Source organism: Tachypleus tridentatus, chromosome 4 (genome assembly GCF_004210375.1).
Source record: "Tachypleus tridentatus isolate NWPU-2018 chromosome 4, ASM421037v1, whole genome shotgun sequence".
Lineage (NCBI taxonomy): Eukaryota > Metazoa > Arthropoda > Merostomata > Xiphosura > Limulidae > Tachypleus > Tachypleus tridentatus.
In genome coordinates this window covers 8,127,240-8,148,634 of record NC_134828.1, presented here as the reverse complement: position 1 = coordinate 8,148,634, position 21,395 = coordinate 8,127,240, and the positions used below count along the sequence as shown (strand labels likewise).

General features: G+C 34.8%; 1 protein-coding gene across 1 annotated transcript in view; it reads right to left on the bottom strand.

The window, feature by feature from the left end:
- Positions 1–2,804: 2,804 nt before the first annotated feature.
- The window catches only part of LOC143250010 (nuclear factor 1-like), a 78,288-nt gene continuing 59,697 nt past the window's right edge, over positions 2,805–21,395 (bottom strand). Inside the window, exons 4-7 of the mRNA XM_076500645.1 lie at positions 16,806–16,989; positions 13,767–13,823; positions 5,822–5,890; positions 2,805–2,917 (exon numbers count right to left, since the gene is read on the bottom strand). Of these exons, the coding sequence (XP_076356760.1) occupies positions 2,805–2,917; positions 5,822–5,890; positions 13,767–13,823; positions 16,806–16,989 (423 nt within the window). The remainder of the gene's footprint in view (positions 2,918–5,821; positions 5,891–13,766; positions 13,824–16,805; positions 16,990–21,395) is intronic.

The window sequence follows — 21,395 nt, the reverse complement described above, 5'->3', positions numbered from 1 at the left end:
AAATCTCGTCTGAATATTACCAAACATATTTATAAACCAGGTATGATGAGGAAGAATGAAGGAAATCTCTGTCTGAATATTACCAAACATATTTATAAACCAGGAATGATGGTTAGAACAGAAGGAAATTCCTGTCTGAATATTAAACTCTCAAACATTTTATAAACCAGGAATGATGGTTAGGAAGAACAGAAGTCTGAAATCTCGTCTGAATATTACAAAACATATTTATAAACCAGGAATGATGAGGAAAGAAGAACAGAAGAAAATCTCTTACAGAATATTATTAATTCATACTTATAACCAGTATGATGGGAATGAACAAGGGTCTCGCTATTACCAAACATAATTACATACCACTAACAAGTCATACTAAACACAAATTCGTATATCGTATCTATTAACACTGTTATAACAAGTATGTTAGGACAGAAATGTAATTAACATTATCATATTTAAAATAAAATCAGAAAAATGAAAAAAAGGTTTATTACTTGTACTTTACTTTTATACGATTTTTATGTAAACGAAACAGAAAAATGAAACAAACTCAAAACATTAGCTGTCTCTCTTCGTAATGTGACTTTTAAAGTTCATCGAACTTTAAAATTGTTATTTGAATACATTTTACTGGGAAACATTTAAACAAAGAGTGTAATAGTCCCCTTGTTTCATGCCTTCTGTCATCTGGGAGTTCCGAGTATCAGGTACAACTGGTTTAATATAACGTTTTATAACGAAACAGAAGACGGGAGACGCTGCGATTGGCGTATTTCAGCCCCGCCCACATTCAAAAGTATAAACAAAGGAGTTAAGGAGCTATGATAGTATTTTAAAAATAATTACAAATGACCGTACTTTCACTGTTACGAGGAGATACCGGCTTTTTGTTTGCCCTGGGAGCCTCCTGGGTGTAAATCGCAGTTTCTCTCGGGGTAACTTGGAAGCTTGGTGACCCTCCACTGACAGGATCGAAACTGGTGGGTGTTCCTGACTTGACTTTAGCTGGTTGAAGCAAGTGAGAGGAGGGAAGTGCAGGAGGGTGTCCTGTTCCTGTTGGGCCAGAAATATGGGTGATTATTTTTGTTACATTGTTTAGTGTAGTGGTCATATTGAAAGTGAATGTTTAAAACACTTTGAGTGTTTCGTGGTGCTGACACATGCGTAAATTCGTCTCATCCAGTTTACATCAATTAAAAAACAAATAATAAAAAACCAGCTCAATACAAAATACTTTGGTTGCATTTTCGAAAAGAAAAATGTTGGAAAACATCCTTTAGCCGGTTTTCTCAGTCCTTAAAACTCTACAGTTTTTAATGCGTACGTGTAGAAATATTAAGCGAAAAAAATTAGACAAAACATAATTAAAAAAAAAAAAATTCAGATTACATTAAGTTCAAGGGTAATTTTGTCTTATCAGTAAGCAAGAACTACTGATAACACTAAAGTTAGGCCCTGAGAAACACTGGATTATATCCACATTTTGTAATGATAACACTAAAGTTAGGCCCTGAGAAACACTGGATTATATCTACATTTGGTAATGATAACAATTAAGTTAGGCCCTGAGAAACACTGGATTATATCTACATTTGGTAATGATAACACTAAATTTAGGCCCTGAGAAACACTGGATTATATCTACATTTGGTAATGATAACACTAAAGTTAGGCCCTGAGAAACACTGGATTATATCCACATTTTGTACTGATAACACTAAAGTTAGGCCCTGAGAAACACTGGATTATATCTACATTTGGATTATATCTACATTTTAATGATAACACTAAAGTTAGGCCCTGAGAAACACTGGATTATATCTACATTTGGTAATGATAACACTAAATTTAGGCCCTGAGAAACACTGGATTATATCCACATTTTGTACTGATAACACTAAAGTTAGGCCCTGAGAAACACTGGATTATATCCACATTTTGTACTGATAACACTAAAGTTAGGCCCTGAGAAACACTGGATTATATCCACATTTTGTACTTATAACACTAAAGTTAGGCCCTGAGAAACACTGGATTATATCCACATTTTGTACTGATAACACTAAAGTTAGGCCCTGAGAAACACTGGATTATATCTACATTTTGTACTGATAACACTAAAGTTAGGCCCTGAGAAACACTGGATCCTATCCACATTTGGTACTGATAACACTAAAGTTAGGCCCTGAGAAACACTGGATCCTATCCACATTTTGTACTGATAACACTAAAGTTAGGCCCTCAGAAACGCTGGATTCTAGTACTGATGTATAGTATTTAAATTAGGACTGGGAAACACTAGATTTTATCTACATTTGATTAGTGACTAAAGTGAAACAACCACTAAGAAAATATAAAAATCAGCTTAAGAGGAACAATAACATTGTTTTATTTTAGATTATATGAATTACTTATAAGCATCAGTGTTCCAAATATCTTAAACAAAGTTAGATAAACTGTGAATTTGCGAAAAACAAAAATGAAAAAAAAAATAACTCTTATAACTAACATATAAAGATATTTCTCTAGACAGTTATAGGCATTATTAATGTTTACATAGTGAACTCACGAACTATGTGAATTCTGCCGTGTTCCACGTCACTTCCCCACACAGCATGATTGGTCAGATCAGCAGCAGAGTGACAGTAATATCCGCTAATTTCAGCTGTTCTAGTCATGTCTTCTTCGCTGTAGGAGAACCGACGTAGACGTTTTGTACGGTATCCAATAGCTGGACTATGGGAGTGATGTGTAGGGGAAGAACCGAGCATTCCCTCTTCTGGTAAATGATCCCGGGAGGGGATCTAATCCCTGTAGCCCGTCGGAGAAGAATAACTATTGTAGTAGCTGGTGGGAGACTCCACTTTTATCATATTGAGGGGTGGTTGACTGCCATTGGTAGGATGCATTATAGAACCTTGAGAGAGAGAAATGTATAGATATATAAGTAACCGTGTACGTCAAAGTAACTCTCGAGTTTTCCTACAACATAGTAGCCTAACAACTCACAAAGAACGAAGAAGTAAAGCAATACGATGCAATTACTATTTAAAACATACATTTCTTGATATCAACAGCTTGGACCATTTACAAATCAATATATTCCATCCATATATATATATATATGAATGAACAAAGAAACAATACAAAATTACTAAAATATTTCAGTTTTAGAACTTCTCTAATTCACAATAAACAATAAAAAACGATGTCATTGTTTAAATCTGTTCATGTCGACAGATTTAGTCTGAGCTATACGGCTAAATATATTATTTGAAAAGATTTTTCAAAAGCTCTGTTGATATCACGTACACGCATAACTAATGTTGTTTCAGGCGATGTGTTAGGATATTAGAAGTTCCGATCATTAAACTGGATAAGAGACATTTCGGGTTTTAAAAGGCCAGCGACAAACTTGCTTCCTTGTAAAAGCCTGAATAGCTAGGCCTCATCGTCTACAACGGCTGCGCTCGTTTCCTTTAACAACTTCTTTAAGAGCAGTTCGTATGCTTATGTTCCCCATGATGTGTGGCCTTGTCATAAACCGCAACGTTTCTCAGGATGTACTTTAAAATATATTTATTACTGGAGAATAGAATACAATGTGGTCAAAAATCACAATTCTAATCAACTTGGGTGAAAGTTTTACGATGGAAGTGCTACCGTTTTGGTAACTATTCGAGACGTAGTTAAAGTATAAAATTACACACGATTAATTAAGTACACAGATAACATCAGTATTGGTCTTAATGAAGTACACAGATAACATCAATACTGGTCTTAATGAAGTACACAGATAACATCAGTACTGGTCTTAATGAAGTACACAGATAATATCAGTACTGGTCTTGATGAAGTACACAGATAACATCAATACTGGTCTTGATGAAGTACACAGATAACATCTGTATTGGTCTTAATGAAGTACACAGATAACATCAGTATTGGTACACAGATAACATCAATATTAATGAAGTACACAGATAATATCAGTATTGGTCTTAATGAAGTACACAGATAACATCAGTATTAGTCTTAATGAAGTACACAGATAACATCAGTATTGGTCTTAATGAAGTACACAGATAACATCAGTATTGGTCTTAATGAAGTACACAGATAACATCAATATTGGTCTTAATGAAGTACACAGATAATATCAGTATTGGTCTTAATGAAGTACACAGAAAACATCAATATTGGTCTTAATGAAGTACACAGATAACATCAGTATTGGTCTTAATGAAGTACACAGATAACATCAGTATTAGTCTTAATGAAGTACACAGATAACATCAATATTGGTCTTAATGAAGTACACAGATAACATCTGTATTGGTCTTCTTACATTACTAACCAAAACAAACACCGAAGTTGTTTAACCCAACTGTCGTTATATTTACTTAGACCCATTCACTAATTTTTGGTACCCGTCACCAGTATCTGGTTGTCAAATATAATATTCGTTGAATGATGACTAATATGCACCCTTACCATAATGTTGGTACACACGACTAGACTACATAAACCTCACCGTACTGTGATTTCAACACTGTAATACTATGTAAAACAAACTGTATCTGATATAAACACTGTTACACTATGTAAAACACACCGCACTCTTATCTTAGCACTGTTACACTATCTATACATTATACCTTACTAAAACAGTCTCATTTGGTTTAGCCATATGTTTGTCTTTCTTTACCTATCTACACTTCACCACGCTTTCCAATATTCGTCACGACAGTTGAGACACATTCTATCTAACATCTTCTGAAGTTCGATACCTGTTAATTATTATAATGATACTGGTGTGACAACAATGGTTCACCGATTGTAAAACCAGTCGTTGTTAACATTCAAAAATATCGAACCAACTTTTGTTTTCAATGTATAAGTTAGGGGCACGTATAATTTTCATATTTTGTTTCGTAATTTCCCGTAAAGCTCTACATAGACTGTCCGTTCTAGTAGTTACTAATCTTGAGCTGAGAGACTACTCAACTGGACCATCGCCGACTCTTCTGTGATAGTTTGACCACTATTCCTATACACTAGCTATGACCACAAAGTGCGGAGGGGTTTGGGACAACAGGTCGCGAACCTGGAACCCTAGGATTCACTGTCTTGATTCATTAACCCTAAGAGTGAGAAAGAGACATCATTTATGACATATTCATCTTTCGACGCCTTCCTCTTACTTAGATCTACTTATCATAAGTCTTTACTTTGGAACGCTTTCCTCCTGTTATCAAAAATCTTCATTCTAGGACGCTTTCCCCTTGTTATCATGAATCTTCAATTTGTGACGCCCCCCTCCTGTTACCATAAATCTTTACTTCATCCATTTATCATAAATCTTTATTTTGGGACACCTTCCTTCTGTTATCATAAATCTTCAATTTGGGACGCTTTCCTCCTGTTATAATAAATCTTGGGACACCTTCCTTCTGTTATCATAATACTTCAATTTGGGACGCTTTTCTCCTGTTATAATAAGTCTTCGTTTTGGGACGCCTTCCTTCTGTTATCATAAATCTTTATTTTGGGACGCCTTCCTTCTGTTATCATAAATCTTCATTTTGGGACGCCTTCCTCCTGTTATCATAAATATTTACTTTGGGACGCCTTCCTCCTGTTATCATAAATATTTACTTTGGGACGCTTTCTTCTGCCCACAGATGTGATCTTAATTACTTTTTTTTTGTAAGATTACTGCAGTATCTGTTGAATACATATGACCGATGGCATTATGAAGTTACACAAAATTATAATACTTGCCCTGTCTTAAATACACAGAGTATTAACATGAACGTACCTTTGGACAACGCATGTAACTCAAGAGACGAAAAAACTCCTGTTGCAACGACCGTATTCATACAGGTGTCTGTAAAAGAAGTTCCATCGGTTTCAAGGATGGACACTTTAAATATTACAGTAAATTAAATAAAGCACGAGATTTATCAAGTAAACACAAAACACGTCACTTCATACTTAAACAAAATAATCGCTAAAAATACAGTTTTCAAATGAGTCTCGTTTGGAAACCATTACAACTTTTGTATGTGATCCTGTCGCTAACTTCGTATCTCAGAATTTAATCTCTAACACAGTTATCGTGTGAAGTTTAAGTTAAAATAAACTGCAAAATTATCATCTTATATTCCTTCTAAATAAAATAAATCGAAAGATATGACACATGATTCAGCCCAGGGTGGTCAACAGGGGGTCGTTCCAGAAACCGGTGATTTAGGTTTACTTAGATAGATCTCGACGAATGATGCGAAGCACAACTCCCAGAGCAAAAACCCAAATTAAATGACATAGTGACATCCCTGTGGATTACACTATGGTGATACCATACTGGGCATTATACCATTTTTATTTTATTTACTCTTCATTCTGGAAATGATATTTTGAATTTGATAATCGACATGAAAGTCCTCTTTAATGCATCGTGTGTGTACTTCAACTTCAACAGTACATCTTTGGGTTTTACTGTGTTATTAGTTTCACAAAATATCGAAACTACTGATGCCTTATATATTAATCCAATCCTCTTCTTTTAAAAATAACAATACGATTGTACCTGTTGGTGATGTTTTGCTGTCAATGTACTAATCAATTGGTGAATCTTCTATTCACGTGGTATGTCAAATTGATTGGGATATCTTCGAATAATGTCTTCCCTCATCCGACCTTGGCGTTCTACAGTTAAACCATCACATTCTAGATCACATTATTTCAAACATGTTTCATTGCTTCATCGTTTAAATTTATTTACATCTACATGTTGGATCTCGTGGTCTCGGGACAGGTCATGGTTCAACCAAGGGTCTGGTCCAATGACCTAGACCTCGAGACTAATGCTAGATGACTTATTTTTGTCTTCTCTTATCCAATCTGGAGCCACATTTTAATTTAATCGCTACGGTAAAACCATCACTTTCACAACGATATCTTGAACATGTCAAGCATGCCTCACTTCTACATTGTTTTACTTTAAAAACTTAACTTCTCCATGTTGGTTCCTTCCACTCGGGTCAGGTCACGAGTCCACTCACAAGACGCCTCGAAAATATTGCCAAATGTCTTCATTTTGTGGAATCAAAACAACCCAAACCTTTCCAGAATGACCCTCCTTTTTCTGGTCCACATCAAGGCCAAAACTGACTCGAGTGGTAGGTGTTAAAATAAATATAGAAGTAACTATCACTTTACGTTTAAACTGTGGCTTAGCAGTAAGTTTGCGGACTTAGCAATGCTAAAAATATGTGAGGGTTAATTCCACTATTCTGTGGTAAAAGAGTAGCCGAAGAGTTAGCGGTTGGTGGTGAAGACTAGCTGCCTTTCCTGTAGTCTTACACTGCTAAATTAGGGACGGCTAGCGCAGATAGCCCTTAAGTAGCTTTGCGCGAAATTAATAAACAAATAAACACACAAAACATGCCTGCCCTTTCAGCTTTGAGGGCATTATAATGTGACGATCAATCTCACTGTTCGTTCGTAAAGGGTAGCCCAAGAGTTGGCGGTAGGTGGTGATGACTAGCTCTTCCTGTAGTCTTACACTGCTAAATTAGGGACGGCTAGCGCAGATTGCCCTTAAGTAGCTTTGCGCGAAATTAATAAACAAATAAACACACAAAACATGCCCGCCCTTTCAGCTTTGAGGGACAGATCAATCTCACTATTCGTTCGTCAAGAGTTGGCGGTAGGTGGTGATGACTAGCTGCCTTCTCTCTAGTTTTGCACTGCTAAATTAGGGACAGCTGTCGCAGATAGCCCTCGTGTAGCTTTACGCAAAATTTAAAAACAAAGGACATTGACACCTGGGGAGAAATACATAAAACACACTTTATAACCAGAATAATATGATACTAAATCTTGTGAGACATGCAAAAAAATTAATACTCTCATAATTAATTTTAAAAAATTATAAATCTTGCATTTAAAGTTGTAACTGATTCATCAGTGGAAAATGACGTTTCATGATAGATTTTAAAAGATGTTAGTATCAATAAACATGTTGAATATGAACGTTTCGGAATTTCCTTAGGTTCCACCATCGGCGTTAATACCTAAAAAAAAAGGTTCATAATATTCGAACTACAGTGAACAACATTAGCATCAAGTGCCTTCTTCGTATTTAATCGGAAGTTGTCAGTTTTGGTTTGTTTTCGTTTTTTTTAATTTCGCGCAAAGCTACTCGAGGGCTATCTGCGCTAGCCGTCCCTAATTCATCAGTGTAAGACTAGATTATTAGTTGAACGCCTTAACCACCTGGCCATGCTGGGCCGTCACAAGTGAACAAATAAACAAAATATTTCACATGTCGGTTGGACTGCTTTATTCTATAGCAGTTAGATTGGTTGCTGGGGCTGAGAAAAGTATTCTTCTGAAATGTTCACATAACATCAAGACGGAAATAATTCTATATTCATCAAAGCAGAAAAGAGGAATTTTGATGTACTACTGAAAAGAGAAAACTTTACCGTATTTTACCAGTATTCAACGTTGTACACATCAGTGACCATTTGAAATGACGTTTATCGGGAGGTAAAAGGGAAAAAAATCTAATTTATACCAATTTGTACAAGTGTTTGTGCCACCTCGTCAGACGGTTTCGCCCCTCTTCAAGCATACAAAGTATTACGAGTTTCTAACTTTCGACATATGCAAGATTTAACTGCGTAAAAGGATCAGTACATGTTTACATTCTTTCGATATTCGGTTAAAAGGAAATCTAGAAACATTTCGTGAATATACTTGTTTAGGGAAGTGCATTATGCTGGCACAGTTGTCCCAAACCAGGAAATACGTGAGAATCTTTGAAAAAACATTACAAGAGAGACAAAACACCGATTCTCAAAATGGTAAGCAATCGCAGTGTTCCACTAACCAACAATCTTAACTTGTCCACTCCCAAGGTTATATTTATGTAATTTCGCTTTGACCTAAATTTATTTTTTATACCAAATACTAATCTGACTTCCAGGACCACGTCACACGTTGTTTTTTGTTCTAACATTTTATCTTTTTAATAAGTAACTCAGTTGAAAAAAAAATTTAGACAAAGATTAACAATTCAAATGTTTGTTTCGTAACATACATACATAGATACATATAATTTCTTTTACTATTGTCATGCAATACAAGTGTATACAAGTAAATGTTTTTCTGCCTAAACATTATTTTAAAACTATAACAAAAGCTTAAGCCTTACGAATCAGACTCAACTAATGACTTACAAATTTAAATGTGAATCACATAAGTGTGACAACATATTGCGTCACTCATGTGAGAGACGCTAAAACGAAAGTTAGCGTATGTTGATTTTAATTTACTGTTTTATTAATATAAATCACGATTAATCTATTATGTGTGCGTCAGGGGTCGCCGCTGGTTCTGAGGTCTCATTTTCATTGGTAGTGTGTGGTATAAAGAAGGGTTACGGACCATTATGTTCTATCAGTAGAAAAATACTGTTCGTTTACCATGACCACCATAGGTATCGAAACGAGGTTTTTAACACCATAAGTCTTGAGTTTTACTGTTAAGTCAACAGAGGGCAGTAGCAGCAACTTAACAAACGACGATTTGTAAGCCGCAATAACATTCATTACAGATAACACGAATACACTTAAATAAAGATATATTGTAAATTAATTATAAAATGGTTAAATTAATGGATATCTAACAATTAAAACGTTCTATTTCTATAAACGTGGCAGTGGAAAATGTTAATGAAAAGTCTTTCCTGTGTTTATTGAGTTTCACAGAAAACAATTTAAATAACAATGGAACAATCTTTATACTGACATTGAAAAAAATAAAAAAAAACAACAAATGAAAAACAAGGCGTATTCATTATCTCTGATGACGTCATGCACCGTCATCAGTTCTCACTCTACCAATCTGGAATCTCGTCTACGGTAGAATTTGTGTCGAGGTTTGTTTTACACATTTTAAGAACAATTATTTTACTAGCTCTATCTAAACTGAAATAGGCTTAAGTAAATAGATTAGCAGACCAAGAATATGACGCAGACATCAGTGTACACAACCAATCGATTGGAGTTTCATTCCTTTAAACAAAGAGCATAAAAGTTGCATCAGTAGTAATGTAAGGGTGTTTCAAAAGCAGTGAATTTCTACACCCACATACCAGTGTGTAATAACTACAAATTATTTCAAGGTCTTTACTAAGCCCCAACTAGTGTTATATCCAGGTGCACTCGCTGCTTCACATAAACGTTGAGATTTTGCCAAACAGGAAGGGACCAATACTGTATTTTCACGTGCTTATGTGGACGATATATTCAACTTTTCAAGGCCTTCAACATTGTATAGATCCACTTGTCATAGCGGGAAATATGGCTGCGAAAACAACAACAACAAATTCTAATTCTGAGAAGAGTGAATTCTAGAGTCAGTACAAGGTTGCATGTGGCTTAGCCTCCATATAGAAACACATTTCCTAAATTATAATATCGTTAGATGAAATTTAGTCGAGTCAGGGATATTTGTATATCATTTTTGAGCGTCTCAATATAAATTACATATTTGATTGAAGAGGGTAAATCTTCATGTCAGTAATATGAGCCTACCTGACAACTTGTTTTACACACTACCACTTGATGTTGTCTTATACACTACTTGAAACGTTCCGTTGTTTTACACTACCATCTGATGTTGTCTTGTACACTACTTGAAACGTTCCGTTGTCTTACATACTACCATCTGATGTTGTCTTATACACTACTTGAAACGTTCCGTTGTTTTACATACTACCATTTGATGTTGTCTTGTACACTACTTGAAACGTTTCGTTGTTTTACATACTACCATCTGATGTTGTCTTGTACACTACTTGAAACGTTCCGTTGTTTTACATACTACCATCTGATGTTGTCTTATACACTACTTGAAACGTTCCGTTGTCTTACATACTACCATCTGATGTTGTCTTGTACACTACTTGAAACGTTTCGTTGTCTTTACATACTACCATCTGATGTTGTCTTGTACACTACTTGAAACGTTCCGTTGTCTTACATACTACCATCTGATGTTGTCTTATACACTACTTGAAACGTTCCGTTGTCTTACATACTACCATCTGATGTTGTCTTGTACACTACTTGAAACGTTCCGTTGTTTTACATACTACCATCTGATGTTGTCTTGTACACTACTTGAAACGATCCGTTGTCTTACATACTACCATCTGATGTTGTCTTATACACTACTTGAAACGTTCCGTTGTTTTACATACTACCATTTGATGTTGTCTTGTACACTACTTGAAACGTTCCGTTGTTTTACACACTACCATTTGATGTAGTCTTATGCACTACTTAAAACGTTTCGTTATATTACACACTACCACTTGATGTAGTCTTATGCACTACTTAAAATGTTCCGTTATATTACACACTACCATTTGATGTAGTCTTATGCACTACTTAAAACGTTTCGTTATATTACACACTACCATTTGATGTTGTCTTATGCACTACTTAAAACGTTCCGTTGTTTTACATACTACTATTTGATGTTGTCTTGTACACTACTGGAAATGTTCCGTTATTTTACATACTACCACTTGATGTAGTCTTATGCACTACTTAAAATGTTCCGTTATATTACACACTACCACTTGATGTAGTCTTATGCACTACTTAAAACGTTTCGTTATATTACACACTACCACTTGATGTAGTCTTATGCACTACTTAAAACGTTTCGTTATATTACATACTACCATTTGATGTTGTCTTATACACTACTTGAAACGTTCCGTTGTTTTACATACTACCATCTGATGTTGTCTTATACACTACTTGAAACGTTCCGTTGTTTTACATACTACCATTTGATGTTGTCTTGTACACTACTTGAAACGTTCCGTTGTTTTACATACTACCATTTGATGTTGTCTTGTACACTACTTGAAACGTTCCGTTGTTTTACATACTACCATTTGATGTTGTCTTGTACACTACTTGAAACGTTCCGTTGTTTAACACACTACCACTTGATGAAGTCTTATGCACTACTTAAAACGTTCCGTTGTTTTACATACTACCATTTGATATTGTCTTGTACACTACTTGAAACGTTCCGTTGTTTAACACACTACCACTTGATGTAGTCTTATGCACTACTTAAAACGTTTCGTTATATTACACACTACCACTTGATGTAGTCTTATGCACTACTTAAAACGTTTCGTTATATTACACATGATTACCATTTGATGTAGTGTTATACACTACTTGAAACGTTCCTTGCCTATTACTCTAGCTGAAAATTCCATTGTCATATACATACCTAAAACATTTCGTTAACCCGTACACTAACTAAAGAACTTCATTGTGTTATGAACTACTCCAACACCTACTAGTTTTATACCCTATCTGAAATGTTCCTGCACGTCTGTTTGTCTTGCCACGTTTTGTTATGTTTTGGAATACTAAATCTTCCTAGTGTCAAACGTTTACAATTGTCACAAGCGATTAAATTCGCAGTTTCACTTTTACAGAAGTTAACTTGGTGAGTTAAATTAAGTTGTTTACTTAACATACTTTTGTGTATAACTTACCAACGTTTCTTTCAAAACCAACAATAAACACTTTTAATTATAAAACTATTGTGACGACAGAGTTAATATTTATATAGAAAAGGTCCCATTGTTACTTCTTTCTTCATATTTGTCGTTAAAACTATTGTGACGACAGAGTTAATATTTATATAGAAAAGGTCCTATTGTTACCTCTTTCTTCGTATTTGTCGTTAAAACTATTGTGACGACAGAGTTAATATTTATATAGAAAAGGTCCTATTGTTACCTCTTTCTTCGTATTTGTCGTTAAAACTATTGTGACGAGAGAGTTAATATTTATATAGAAAAGGTCCTATTGTTACCTCTTTCTTCGTATTTGTCGTTAAAACTATTGTGACGACAGAGTTAATATTTATATAGAAAAGGTCCTATTGTTACCTCTTTCTTCGTATTTGTCGTTAAAACTATTGTGACGACAGAGTTAATATTTATATAGAAAAGGTCCTATTGTTACCTCTTTCTTCGTATTTGTCGTTAAAACTATTGTGACGAGAGAGTTAATATTTATATAGAAAAGGTCCTATTGTTACCTCTTTCTTCGTATTTGTCGTTAAAACTATTGTGACGACAGAGTTAATATTTATATAGAAAAGGTCCTATTGTTACCTCTTTCTTCGTATTTGTCGTTAAAACTATTGTGACGACAGAGTTAATATTTATATAGAAAAGGTCCTATTGTTACCTCTTTCTTCGTATTTGTCGTTAAAACTATTGTGACGAGAGAGTTAATATTTATATAGAAAAGGTCCCATTCTTACCTCTTTCTTCGTATTTGTCGTTAAAACTATTGTGACGACAGAGTTAATATTTATATAGAAAAGGTCCTATTGTTACCTCTTTCTTCGTATTTGTCGTTAAAACTATTGTGACGACAGAGTTAATATTTATATAGAAAAGGTCCTATTGTTACCTCTTTCTTCGTATTTGTCGTTAAAACTATTGTGACGAGAGAGTTAATATTTATATAGAAAAGGTCCTATTGTTACCTCTTTCTTCGTATTTGTCGTTAAAACTATTGTGACGACAGAGTTAATATTTATATAGAAAAGGTCCTATTGTTACCTCTTTCTTCGTATTTGTCGTTAAAACTATTGTGACGAGAGAGTTAATATTTATATAGAAAAGGTCCTATTGTTACCTCTTTCTTCGTATTTGTCGTTCTCACGTCCTGGTTCACTGTAGCCTCGCAGGGATTCTTGAAAGTAAAACAAAAACAGAATTTTAATACGAAAACACAGTTGAAAAAATGATACAAATTACAGGCCCTCTTACTATACTGAAGTGGTCATGGTAACGAAAATAAAAACTTTAGGTCATGCTAGAATACTCAGATGGTCAATAAGTCACGTCCAGCCAGAGACTGCCCCCGTGAAACAGCGGCATGTCTGAGGACTTGTACTACTAGAAACCGAGTTTCGATACGCGGGGTGAGCAGAGCACAGATAGCCCTTTGTGTAGCTTTATGTCATAAAACAAACAAACAACCAGAGGAGTCAACTGGCTGGTATTTACCGTCCTACAACAACACTTAGGTGGTTAATAAGTCAGGTTCCATCAGTGAACCTAGATGGTTAACAATTCAGATCCTACTGGAATAATAAGGTGGTTAGTGAACAATGTGTTATTACAGTATTAAGTGGGTAGTGAATCAGGCGTTACTATGGTATGAAGCGACTGTTGAACAAAGTGTTACCAGAGTACTCAGGTGTCTATTGTATTAGACTATTACTTACTATTCAGGTGGTGAGTTAATCATTCTTTACTACATTCTTAGTTGGCTAGTGTATCAGGTCCTTTAATAGTACCTAGGTGACTAGTTAATTATGTGTTACTAAAGTAGTCAAGTGGCTAGTGTATCAGGTCCTTCTGTAGTACCTAGGTGACTAGTTAATTAAGTGTTACCAAAGTAGTCAGGTGGCTAGTGTATCAGGTCCTTCTGTAGTACCTAGGTGAGTAGTTAATCATGTGTTACTAAAGTAGTCAGGTGGCTAGTGTATCAGGTCCTTCTGTAGTACCTAGGTGACTAGTTAAGTATGTGTTACTAAAGTAGTCAGGTGGCTAGTGTATCAGGTCCTTCTGTAGTACCTAGGTGACTAGTTAATTATGTGTTACCAAAGTAGTCAGGTGGCTAGTGTATCAGGTCCTTCTGTAGTACCTAGGTGACTAGTTAAGTATGTGTTACTAAAGTAGTCAGGTGGCTAGTGTATCAGGTCCTTCTGTAGTACCTAGGTGACTAGTTAAGTATGTGTTACTAAAGTAGTCAGGTGGCTAGTGTATCAGGTCCTTCTGTAGTACCTAGGTGACTAGTTAATTATGTGTTTCTAAAGTAGTCAGGTGGCTAGTGTATCAGGTCCTTCTGTAGTACCTAGGTGACTAGTTAATCGTGTGTTACTAAAGTAGTCAGGTGGCTAGTGTATCAGGTCCTTCTGTAGTACCTAGGTGACTAGTTAATCATGTGTTACTAAAGTAGTCAGGTGGCTGGTGTATCAGGTCCTTCTGTAGTACCTAGGTGAACAGTTAATCATGTGTTACTAAAGCAGTCAGGTGGCTAGTGTATCAGGTCCTACATGCTAGTGTGTCATGTGTTACTTGAGTGATAATCTGGCTTGTGAATCAGGTGTTACTTAAGTTCTCAGGTGGTTCATCTGGTGTATTCACAAACGTTAAGTTTTGCAATGAAGACAGAGCAGCATCATAACGAGTTTTAATGAATTATCTCTCTACCATACTTTATTTTAATATAATTACAGTACATACAGAAAGTTCGTTACAAAATGACTAATTTGATCTACGAGGATTTGAAGATCCCAGTGTTTTTGAAGACCAAATCTTTTATAAGATAGCTTCTATTAACTATGATATACACGTGTGGATATGTCAGCATGAGCTTTTACGGATGGAAAAACAGTGGCTAAGGAATTTTGGGGTCTTTTTTTTTTCTTTTTTCGTAACCAATTCGTATATCCTAATCCTTTTCTTTAACCTTCTTCTAGGATGTGGAAGTTGATAAAAAGTGCTAAACGAAAGAAAAACAGTTGAAGCAGCTCATAAGAAAAATAAAAATAATCTAAGACGAAGGAAAGAAAAATATTGTCAGCGTGTTGTTAGTCCTAAACCATTAGGCTTACGTCATGAGCAGGGACAGAAGACAACGACAAGAAAATATCATTTAGATAGGACCAGGAAGTGGTCAAACAGCGGGAGTTGAGAACAAATATGATAAAAACGGAGTCCTTGTCAATAAAGAAGCTCTCTCTACGCATGGGATGCTGGGAACAAATGAGAACCATCCAAAGGCTGTTTCGTTGGTTAATGTTAGTAAGTGATCTCTTCCCTTCTTTTTATCTCAGAACATCTGACATTTATTCTTTAGTAAGCGACGTCTGTCGAACTGTAAAACTCAATAGCGCTGATTAAGAGAATAGAAAAAAGGTGTAACTTAAGCCTTAATACTGGTTCGTATTGAACAACTGCTGACTTGTGCATGCCATTAACCCAGTTTTCCAGACAAGGACGTCTTTGGTAATTTGTGTGTTTTCTGAAAGAAATCGAAATTGAGTTTTTTGACTAAAATTAAATATTGTACGTCCTCATATATCTAGCTGATCAGCGTAGTCCTAAAACTGATTGGAAAGTGCGAACAGTAATTCTAAATTTAGATTGGTAATTTGGAAATATAGCTCTTAAAAATAGAGTGCAGAGTTCGAGCTGTAACTCTAAAAATATTGTAGTTTCAACTGTAACTATAAATAGTAGGAATATCGAGTTGTAACTCTAGAGTAATACTGAAGCTGTAACTCTAAAAACAGTGTTATGTTGGGGTTGTAACTCTAAAAATAGTGCAAAGTTAGAGCTGTAACACTAAACATAGAGTGGGAGATCGAGCTGTAACTGTAAAAATAGTGAAAAGGTCGCGATGTAACCCTAGAAATATAATACAAATAGCGCGCTGTAACATTTAAAAAAACAGTGGGAATTTTGATTAAAATAAATTAATTTATTCTCAGGAAATCAGATGAAGTCTTATTTATTTAAAGTGAATGTTATGTGGTAGAACCACTTGACTAACTGCAGCGTTAAGTATATCACATATTTCACTTATCAACACTTAAAGCTCAAATTCGCTTCTAGGTTTTATCAGTTGTTTAGTTTTTTAAACCAGTGACCTTTCTTTTACCTTGACTGAATATGAAGTTGGCCAGGTAGAGGTCAAGTTCTCGGATGGTCACGTTACTATGGAACGGGTTGACACAAAGGCTAGAATGGAGACACTCCGGCGACTTCTCCAGCCGCTCTCCATCGGTGCTTTCCAGAGGAATAGCTTTGAAGAGGATGACCATTACCAGATCCAGCCGCCACACCTGTGGAACAAAGAGCGTTGTCACCGGAAATACAGAAATAGAACTGATTCTTTTCATATAACAGTGGATAGAACCTATGTAAACTAGAATAACGAAGTATACAGTGAAACAAAGGAAATACTAATACTTCAAACGAGTGTGTCTGAAATACCAGCGTTGTATAGCGTGTTTCGTAAGTAATAACGTTGTATGTTGGAACTCGCACGACTAACTTTACGACTGAACCTCTAGAGTCTATAAGAAACCCTTGAAATAAATGCCAGTTTGTTTAGTTGGGAGTCACTTCGGTCAAAGGTTGTTCTAGTCTTTGCTCTTTCGGTAATATTTTGCTTTTCCCTGTGTTTCGATTCATGAAGTCCTCATGATCTAAACATAATTGTAATTTTATCTGCGTAGGTCAGACGGTAGAGGAAGCAGTGTAATATTATTTGTATAATCAGCAGGCACAGGAAGGAGTGTAATATTATTTGTATAATCAGCAGGCACAGAAAGTAGTGTAATATTATTTGTATAGTCTGACGGTATAGGAAGTAGTGTAATATTGTTTGTATAGCCTGACGGTATAGGAAGTAGTGTAATATTGTTTGTATAGTCTGACAGTATAGGAAGTAGTGTAATATTGTTTGTATAGTCTGACAGTATAGGAAGTAGTGTAATATTGTTTGTATAGTATGACGGTATAGGAAGTAGTGTAATATTGTTTGTATAGTCCGACGGTATAGGAAGTAGTGTGATATTGTTTGTATAGTCTGACGGTATAGGAAGTAGTGTAATATTGTTTGTATAGTCCGACGGTATAGGAAGTAGTGTGATATTGTTTGTATAGTTTGACGGTATAGGTAGTAGTGTGATATTGTTTGTATAGCCTGACGGTATAGGAAGTAGTGTAATATTGTTTGTATAGTCTGACGGTATAGGAAGTAGTGTAATATTGTTTGTATAGTCTGACAGTATAGGAAGTAGTGTAATATTGTTTGTATAGTCTGACAGTATAGGAAGTAGTGTAATATTGTTTGTATAGTATGACGGTATAGGAAGTAGTGTAATATTATTTGTATAGTCCGACGGTATAGGAAGTAGTGTAATATTATTTGTATAGTCTGACGGTATAGGAAGTAGTGTGATATTGTTTGTATAGTCTGACGGTATAGGAAGTAGTGTGATATTGTTTGTATAGTCCGACGGTATAGGAAGTAGTGTAATATTATTTGTATAGTCTGACGGTATAGGAAGTAGTGTAATATTGTTTGTATAGTCTGATGGTATAGGAAGTAGTGTAATATTGTTTGTATAGTCTGACGGTATAGGAAGTAGTGTGATATTGTTTGTATAGTCTGACGGTATAGGAAGTAGTGTAATATTGTTTGTATAGTCTGACAGTATAGGAAGTAGTGTAATATTGTTTGTATAGTCTGACGGTATAGGAAGTAGTGTGATATTGTTTGTATAGTCTGACGGTATAGGAAGTAGTGTGATATTGTTTGCACAGTCGGCAGATGCAGGAAGTGGAGTAATATTATCTGCATAAATTAGAAGGTTCATGAATAAGTCTTTTCTCTTATATATAGTCCCGGTATCAGCTTTATTTCGCACATCGGGATTATCATGTTTATATAGTCCATATAGTCCAGGTATTTAAGATTCAGTCTTGTCTTAATCCACATTAGTCCATCTTGAATTGGCCTTGCCTCGTTTACGTAGTCAAGGAAACTCACGAAACATCTCAACCATATATTGTAATTATTTAAATATCCACTTTATCTCAACCATATATTGCAATTATTTAAATATCCACTGTTTCTCAACCATATAGTGCAATTATTTAAATATCCACTTTATCTCAACCATATATTGCAATTATTTAAATATCCACTTTATCTCAACCATATAGTGCAATTATTTAAGTATCCACTTTATCTCAACCATATAGTGCAATTATTTAAGTATCCACTTTATACTGTCCACATAGTTACGGTATTTAAGTATCCACTTTATACTGTCCACATAGTTACGGTATTTAAGTATCAACTTTATACTGTCCACATAGTTACGGTATTTAAGTATCCACTTTATACTGTCCACATAGTTACGGTATTTAAGTATCCACTTTATACTGTCCACATAGTTACGGTATTTAAGTATCCACTTTATACTGTCCACATAGTTACGGTATTTAAGTATCAACTTTATACTGTCCACATAGTTACGGTATTTAAGTATCCACTTTATACTCGTCCACATAGTTACGGTATTTAAGTATCCACTTTATACTGTCCACATAGTTACGGTATTTAAGTATCCACTTTATACTGTCCACATAGTTACGGTATTTAAGTATCCACTTTATACTGTCCACATAGTTACGGTATTTAAGTATCCACTTTATACTGTCCACATAGTTACGGTATTTAAGTATCCACTTTATACTGTCCACATAGTTACGGTATTTAAGTATCCACTTTATACTGTCCACATAGTTACGGTATTTAAGTATCCACTTTATACTGTCCACATAGTTACGGTATTTAAGTATCCACTTTATACTGTCCACATAGTTACGGTATTTAAGTATCAACTTTATACTGTCCACATAGTTACGGTATTTAAGTATCCACTTTATACTGTCCACATAGTTACGGTATTTAAGTATCAACTTTATCTCGCTTTATTTTACTTTCTCATTCCACATTACTGTAACAGATTTAGTGTTATACATGTAGTTTAATACTTACTTTTGTTTCAGTATAGTTTTGATGCGTGTGGCGTATATTGTTGGATGTGTATTGCGCAAATACCGCCTGTTCTCTAAATTTGTTCTCGAGAATCAACAATATGAGGTTTACGAAAGTACTAGTGTGTCTTCGAACATTGTTAAACGTTCGAGAATCTTGAGTAATTGGTATAGAGCTAGCGAAGAGATAGTAATAGAATATTATTGTTTTGTCAGTTACAGTCAGTATAATATAAACCTCAGAAGCTATAACTGTGTTTTACGCTTATTAATCGGAAAGCACAGAATTTGACCTGAAACGGATATAAACTTCGAATCGTTGAACTTCAATGAATCAGTTCGGACGTTAGTATTTCTACGAGGACATCAGATATCTTCAAGAATAGAGGTAGCTAGCATTTCCGTTAAGTGATGGCTATCTCTGTATCAACATAAAAGTAATTTGTGCCTAGTGGACCTGGACCCGTTGATCAGTTACAGATTAGATATAAGACTGAATATTGCTTGTGAGTTTGTAAATTTTTTGTACATAAATAATTATATTTATTAACTATTTGTAAAAACCATCTTAAAACTGTATTTTTGTTGTATATTAAAATATAATTGTGTTAAGGAAGGAAACTGTGTATCAATCTTGTTAGCAAACATCATAAATTCGATACATATTGAAAATCAAACTTCCGGCTGTTTGAAATCGTAATACGTAACGTATATGACATAATAAATCAGAGACTCGTCCCAGATAAATTATAATACGTAACAACTATCAAGATTCCCTTGCCTGCAGTATCCCAGTTTCTAGAACTTTCTCGTCTGAATTTCCCTTTTCCCGTTATGTCTTTCGAAGACAAAATATATTTTCTGTTTGATTCATTTTAACAATACAGTTGTTTTTATGAATGTTTACGGTTGAGCTACAACTTTCCAAAAATCTCTCTAGCTTATTTGAGAAGAAATTGTTTTAAAAATTAGTTAAATTATACATCTTATAAGGAGAAAAACAAATATCAGGGAACGCTCCTTCCAGGGATTCCAGAACACATCTATAACATCCTCTATTTTACAAGCACGAGCAGAATACCACGAATTCACCTCGAATGTTATTCTAATGGATTCATAAGAAAATATCCTTCTATATTTTTTTTTCTGATAGTGAGTATCATAATGATTTTGTGCTTCCATTTTAGCGAGTGCGTTTCTTATCTACAAAAATAAAGATAATAAAATAAATGAGAAACTTTGATTGGTTTCTTCTTGTTAATGTTTTTTCTTTCGATGAGTAATAAAATGAAAGCTCAACTACAGTACTCTGAGAAGCGAATGTAAAATAAAAGAAATGCAGCCAACCATTAAACGTTAGTAGAAATACGAAAACACCAAAACAAAGCGATAGTATATCACTGTAGAAAAACAGCTATCAAGTCTTACAATACTAAAGAGAAAGCCTATAGCTTTACAATAGAGATATAATCAACCAACTCTAATCCATCAAGAGTCAGATTACCTAAAGAGAAAGCCTACAGCTTTACAATAGAGATATAATCAACCAACTCTAATCCATCAAGAGTCAGATTACCTAAAGAGAAAGCCTATATCTTTACAATAGAGATATAATCAACCAACTCTAATCCATCAAGAGTCAGATTACCTAAAGAGAAAGCCTATAGCTTTACAA